General features: G+C 69.0%; 1 protein-coding gene across 4 annotated transcripts; it reads left to right on the top strand.

Annotated features, from left to right (window-relative positions):
- Positions 1 to 696: 696 nt before the first annotated feature.
- EIF4E1B (eukaryotic translation initiation factor 4E family member 1B) lies at positions 697 to 5,602 on the top strand. Of its 4 annotated transcripts, none has more exons than XM_073355154.1 (7): positions 697 to 1,080; positions 1,971 to 2,077; positions 3,328 to 3,423; positions 3,937 to 4,000; positions 4,340 to 4,453; positions 4,915 to 5,054; positions 5,367 to 5,602. In XM_073355154.1, exons 1-7 carry the CDS (start codon positions 1,063 to 1,065, stop codon positions 5,479 to 5,481), a joined length of 654 nt encoding a protein of 217 aa, XP_073211255.1. In that variant the 5' UTR covers positions 697 to 1,062; the 3' UTR covers positions 5,482 to 5,602. The 4 variants fall into 4 exon arrangements, with proteins under 4 accessions (XP_073211255.1, XP_073211254.1, XP_073211252.1 ...); XM_073355153.1 differs by having other exon boundaries at positions 1,063 to 1,080; positions 1,980 to 2,077; XM_073355151.1 differs by lacking the exon at positions 697 to 1,080 and having other exon boundaries at positions 1,433 to 2,077.
- Positions 5,603 to 5,803: the final 201 nt, after the last annotated feature.

The raw sequence follows: 5,803 nt of genomic DNA, 5'->3' as shown, positions 1-5,803 counted from the left end.
TCCCCCACTCCACACACACCATGTGGTTGGGGGGAGGTGGAACGGCTGCGCTGCGGGGGTGCAGGGAGCGCAGTGGGGCAGGGCTGGGGGGGTGCAGGGAGCGCAGGGGGGCAGGGCTGGGGGGGTGCAGGGAGCGCAGGGGGGCAGGGAGCGCAGGGGGCCTGCGCTGCGGAGGTGCAGGGAGTGCAGGGGGGCTGCGCTGCGGGGGTGCAGGGAGCGCAGGGGGGCAGGGCTGGGGGGTGCAGGGAGCGCAGGGAAAGGGGGCTGCAGCAGAGGCAGGGATAACCCACAGGCTTGGCCCTTGTGCAGCCCCCCGCGGTCCCCGGGTGTGACTCAGACAGGGCAGCTCGGGGGAGCAAGTGGCCCCTGGTGCCCGCACCCCCAGATGCAGGTGGCACCTGGGCCGGGGCAGCTTGTCCTTCTGCTCAACCCAGGCCCTTTATCCAATGATCCAAAGCAGCCAGGATCCCTGCCCCCCCTGCTTGGGGCTGGAGCGATGCTTGGGAAATCAGACCCAGGGTCCCACACTGCACAGCCCTGGGGGTAGGAGAGACCCCGCTACCTCCTCGTGGGTGGCCATGAACTGCAGCCAGGGCCCTGGGAGCCTCTGACAGCCCAGACCTCCCACGGCTGTGATTACAATAATCCCAGGGGGCCAAACCTGGAGACCGTCTCCTTGGCCCGGCGTAGGGTGGGGAAGGCTCCCTTGCAGGACAGGATGCACTGGCAGCCCCCAGCCGGGGGGAAGACAAGATCTCTCTCTCTCTCTCTGCCATTGGCAGAGCACCCATCGCCACAGCATCTGGGCTGCCCCAGCCCTCACGACACCTCCTGCCCTGTGGCCCTGGCCTTGGGATTTCCCCCCTCTGCCAGCAGATTTTGCTTCATCTCCCTGTGACGCTCCCAGGGGGCACAAAGTCCCTGCCAGCTGAGAAAGCGGGCCGGGCAGGGGTGAGACCGCGGGGAGGGCTGGCTGCCCCTGCCCCCCAGGCAGCTGGGCCTTTAAGAGTCTGGGTTCCAGATAAAAGGAGCTTTGCAGGGGGTGGGTCCTACTCTGGGAAGATGGCTGCAGCTGAGATGGTGAGTTGCACCATGGCTGCCTGGCTGCTCTGAGCCCCGCCTGGAGCTCCCCCTCCAGCCTGAGGTGCCAGCCCCCCATGGCACTTGTGTGGAGCCAGAGCCCTGGCCCTGCAATGTTCCAGGGAGACCCCTAGCAGCCTGTTTAATGTGCCCTGTTGTGGGGGTGGCAGGGAGAGGCCTGGCTGGAGGGGGCCTGGATCTGGGGTGGGCTGGTGTTCCCCTGACACTAGCCCACATGTTCCTGCCCTGGTGCTGGGAGGCGTGACTCTGCCAGCTCCCTGGGGGCCTGGGCAGGCTGCTCCCTGCCATGTGCTCTGCCCAGGGCTGTGCCAGGCCCTGGGTTAAAGGGTCTTGGCACGTGCACGCCTCAGATGGCTGCGGGCAGGGTGATGGCACCGGTGTGGCTGGAGGAGAGGGGGGACTGGCTTGACACACCAGCCCTGGGCAGGCTCTGCCTGGGGGCATGTCCCAGCCCTGCAGCGGCAGTGCTGGGGGGCAGTGCAGTGGAGGGAGGTGCTGCGCTAGCTGTGGGGCTGAGGCTGTGGAGAGGACAGCAAGCAGCGACCTCTGCTCATGTGCCAGGCCCTTTGCCCTGCCGTGCTGCCGTGCCCTGGGAGGCTGCAGAACCGCTCTGGGTGCTGGAGGCCTGGAGCCTGGCTCCTGCCCTGGGGACGCCAGGGAGTCCCTGTCTCAGGGCACCTGGGGCCCTGGCAACCATGTGGTTAGTCTCTGGGCATGGGGCACCCAGCGCTTGTGGGGCTGGACCTGGGGTGCGGCTGGCTTGGTTACTCACGGGGCTCCACTCGCCCACCCTCTGGGGTCCCCGCGAAGCCATCCCTGCCCTCCAGAGTCTGCCATGCCCGTGTGCCCAGCCCTGTGCCTTACGCCAGTCTGTGCAGGGGGGCGCGCTGCACCGGCGAGAGGATCAGAGACGGCGAAAGGCCCAGAGGGAGGCGCTCGCTGCTGAAATCTGGGACAAGCACCCCCTGCAGAACAGGTATCGGCTGGCCTGGGTGGGGGGGGCTGCACCTTGTGCGGGGGGGCTCCCCAGTCCCTGGCACTCCCCTGAATTCCTGCCTGCTGTCCCCCACCCCACATGGCTCCCTCCTCCAGCTGCTCTGTGCTGCTGCTCCCCTGGGTGCTGTGGTGAAACGCCCATGCTGGGGCTAGGCTGGTGAGGGGCCCCAGGGGTGCCCTGCCCCACGGAGGGGCTGTGAGCCTCTGGTGCTTGCCCGTAGCCGCAGAGTGGGGGGTAGAGGTGGCTCTGATTGCCAGGTGGAAGCCCCTCTCAGACACCCCCAGCTTAGAGGAAAGGCCATGTGGGGTCCTGGACTTCAGAGGGGTCATGGAGTCTGATCATCCCATCTGACCCCTGTGTCACTGGCCCCCAGCACCCCCCTGCCCCCAACAACCGACAGGAGGCCAATCTCCCAGACCGCAGCAGGCGGGACAGGGACGGACGAGGGGCAGGGCACCAGGGACTGAGCCCTGCAATGGCAGGGAGAGGGTTAAGTGGGAGACGACCCCCCCCCCAGATAATCCTGGTGAGTGACCCGCACCCAGCACTGCAGAGGGAGGAGCCCGGGGGGGGGGGTGTCACTGCCAGTCTGACCTGGGGAAATTCCTCCCCGACCCCACCCCTGGTGATCAGTCAGAGCAGCCAGCCAAGCTGGGCCCTTGTGGTGGGAGTGGGGCCGGGGACAGACCTGTCAGTGAAGGGGGGCGACTTGGGTTTGGTTATATTGGCTTGGGGGGGGCTGGTAGAGTGAGGGGGGTGGCAAAGGGCTGCCTGGCTGGGTGGCCAGAGTTAGTGTGGCAGGGGTGGCTGTGGGGGGGGCCGGGTGGGCACAGGGGTGCGTGGCGGGGGCGGGCTGACCAGCATGGGGGGCCGGGTGGGCGCAGGGGTGCGTGGCGGGGGCAGGCTGACCAGCATGGGGGGCTGGGTGGGCGCAGGGGTGCGTGGCGGGGGCGGGCTGACCAGCATGGGGGGCCGGGTGGGCGCAGGGGTGCGTGGCGGGGGCGGGCTGACCAGCATGGGGGGCCGGGTGGGCACAGGGGTGCGTGGCGGGGGCTGGCTGACCAGCATGGGGGGCCGGGTGGGCACAGGGGTGCGTGGCAGGCTGGCCGCGTGGGGGGCCGGGTGGGCACAGGGGTGTGTGGCGGGGCGGGCTGGCCAGCACGGGGGTGTCCGACCGATGTCCGCTCTCTGCTGCGTGTGGCTCTAACCGGCCCTGCCCCTCCCTCCAGGTGGGCTCTCTGGTTTTTCAAGAATGACAAGAGCAAGACGTGGCAGGCGAACCTGCGTCTGGTCACCAAGTTCAGCACCGCGGAGGATTTCTGGGCGTGAGTCCCCCTCGGGTCCCTGCTGCTGGGGCGGGGTTGCTTCAACTTCTGCAGAGGGATCTTGGGGGCTCCCCTGTCTGAGTGGGGCGACCGCCCCCTGTGTGAGGCCCTCATGGGCAGGAGGGTCAGACTGCGGGCATGGGAATGAGGCAGCTGGAGCAGGGGTCGGGGCTGGCACTGACGGGCTCATGCCCCCAGCCCTGGCCTCTCCCCTGGTGTCTGCATGGGAACTTCGCTCCCGTCTGTGCCCGGGGCTCAGCAGAGGGGGTTGGGGTTCAGTGTCTCTGACCCACGGGGGGAGGGTGTTCACCCCTCTGGGCCCCAGGTGGTGGTGTGCGGGGCGGGGGTCCTAGGGGCTTTGGGGGCTGCTGCACCAGGTTCTTCTGTCCAGCCACTAACCGGCTCGTCGTCTCCGCACCGGCTCGTCGTCTCCGCACCGGCTCGTCGTCTCCGCACCGGCTCGTCGTCTCCGCACCGGCTCGTCGTCTCCGCACCGGCTCGTCGTCTCCGCAGGCTGTACAGCCACATCCAGCTGGCCAGCAAGCTCACGTCAGGCTGCGACTACTCCCTCTTCAAGGTAGGCCTCTGCCCTCCCGCAGTGCCCATCCTCGCGGCCAGGGGCACCCAGGGGTGCCAAAGAGCCAGCTGGCCCCTGGGGGTGGGAGCTCGCTGGGTCTGTCTGTGCGCCAGGGCTCCGGCGGGCGCTTGGCCCTGCCCAGTCCGAGGGATCTCGCCCGGCTGCCCGTGGGGGGTGAGGCAAGCTGAGGGGCTGGTCTCGGCCCCTCTGGGGCGAGGGCAGCGTGACCCCGCAGGGAGGGGCTCAGGGTGCGGGAGAGGCTGTCAGGAAGGCTGGGGGTGATTTTGGGGAAGGCTGGCAGCTGCCTGCGCCCCTTGACTCGGCACCTCCCTGGCCCAGGACGGGATCGAGCCCATGTGGGAAGACAACCGGAACAAGCGGGGTGGGCGCTGGCTTATCACGCTGGCCAAGCAGCAGAGACACACGGAGCTGGACCGCTTCTGGCTGGAGACGGTGAGAGCGAGTCGCAGCCCTGCAGCCTCCCACCCCTTGTGCCCCCGTCCCGCAGCTGGGCTGGGTGGGTTCTAGGCCCCCCTCTCTGCCCTAACCCTGGGGCTGGGCCCCAGGGCTCCGCTGTCCCTCAGACAAGTCCCAGCGAGGGGACCCCTCTGCACCGGGGGGTGGAGGGTTGGATACCAGCCACAGCTTCCCCCGGTGGGGCAGGAATCCTTGGCAGCTCCCCACATTCAGCCCTTCAGGGGCCTCTCGGATCCAGTGCACCCGGCTTCTCCCATGGGGGGCCTAGGGGGCTGCCGGTTTGAGCCAGCAGCTTCCTCCTTGCCATGGGGCAGAGTAACAGCTCCTCAAGGGTGTCGCGCTGCCCGGCCTGGGGGATGGGTGCTGGCCTCCCCCCCCCCCCCCGGGAGCAGGTGCCGCAGACCCATGGTGACCCAGGGGACTCCCCCCGTGCACAGCTGCTGTGCCTGATCGGCGAGACGTTCAGCCCCTACAGCGAGGACATCTGTGGGGCCGTCATCAACATCCGGGCCAAGGGGGACAAGATCGCAATCTGGACCCGAGAGGCAGAGAACCGGGACGGGGTCACCCACATTGGGTAAGGTGGCTCCGATGGCTCTGTCGGGGGGGGAGGGGAGGGCTGGGCACAGTGCTCCCCAAATGCCCCTTGCTAGGCAGGCCACGGCCCCCAGAACCACGGGCCGGGCATGGGACTCTGCAGGCCTGGCGCCGAGCTGGGGTCAGCCTGGAGGCCGCTGGGAGCTCCCTGCTGGCACTGGGTGCTGTTCTGCGTTAGTACCGCTGGGACCCGGCCCTGCGGCTCCCGGGGCTGAGGGGGGCCCTGCAGCCGGGATTCCCAGGGGGCGTGGGGGTGGGCAGGCCGGAACCCAAGAGCGTGCTCTCTCCCCAGGCGGGTGTACAAGGAGCGCCTGGGGCTGTCCCACAAGGTGGTGATCGGGTACCAGGCCCACGCGGACACGGCCACCAAGAGCGGCTCCCTCACCAAGAACAAGTTTGTGGTGTGAGTGCCAGGCTGGGCTCCTGGGACTGCCGGCCGCACCCCACCCGGGGGGAGGTTGAGGCGGGGGCCTTCCCCTGGCGGGCTGGGCTGGCACGGGATGGGGGAGGGCTCTGCCTGCGGTGGGAAGCGAGATGTAAATTCCCACAATGCAAGTGCTGCATCCAACCACTGACTCTGTGTCTGCCTGCGGGGTCGGGGGGCTCACTGCTGGGCCTCGCGCCCCCACCCGCCAGCACCCAGCCGTGCAGGCCAGGGCAGGCCTGGGCCAGCTCCAGCAGAGGAGGCTTTGGGAGCACGGAGGGGAGGGTGCAAGTGAGCTCCAGCAC

This window comes from Lepidochelys kempii, chromosome 8, assembly GCF_965140265.1.
Source record: "Lepidochelys kempii isolate rLepKem1 chromosome 8, rLepKem1.hap2, whole genome shotgun sequence".
In the NCBI taxonomy this organism is placed as follows: domain Eukaryota; kingdom Metazoa; phylum Chordata; order Testudines; family Cheloniidae; genus Lepidochelys; species Lepidochelys kempii.
Note: the sequence above shows the minus strand (reverse complement) of the source record. Positions and strands in the feature narration are given on the sequence as shown.

Excerpts from the sequence above, each read along its gene's own strand:
- EIF4E1B (XM_073355151.1), top strand. The coding sequence starts at position 1,452 with ATGGCTGCGGGCAGGGTGATGGCACCGGTGTGGCTGGAGGAGAGGGGG. Across the intron at positions 3,424-3,936 it reads ACCGCGGAGGATTTCTGGGC|GCTGTACAGCCACATCCAGC; the intron begins GTGAGTCCCCCT and ends TCGTCTCCGCAG. Across the intron at positions 4,454-4,914 it reads ACCGCTTCTGGCTGGAGACG|CTGCTGTGCCTGATCGGCGA; the intron begins GTGAGAGCGAGT and ends CCCCGTGCACAG.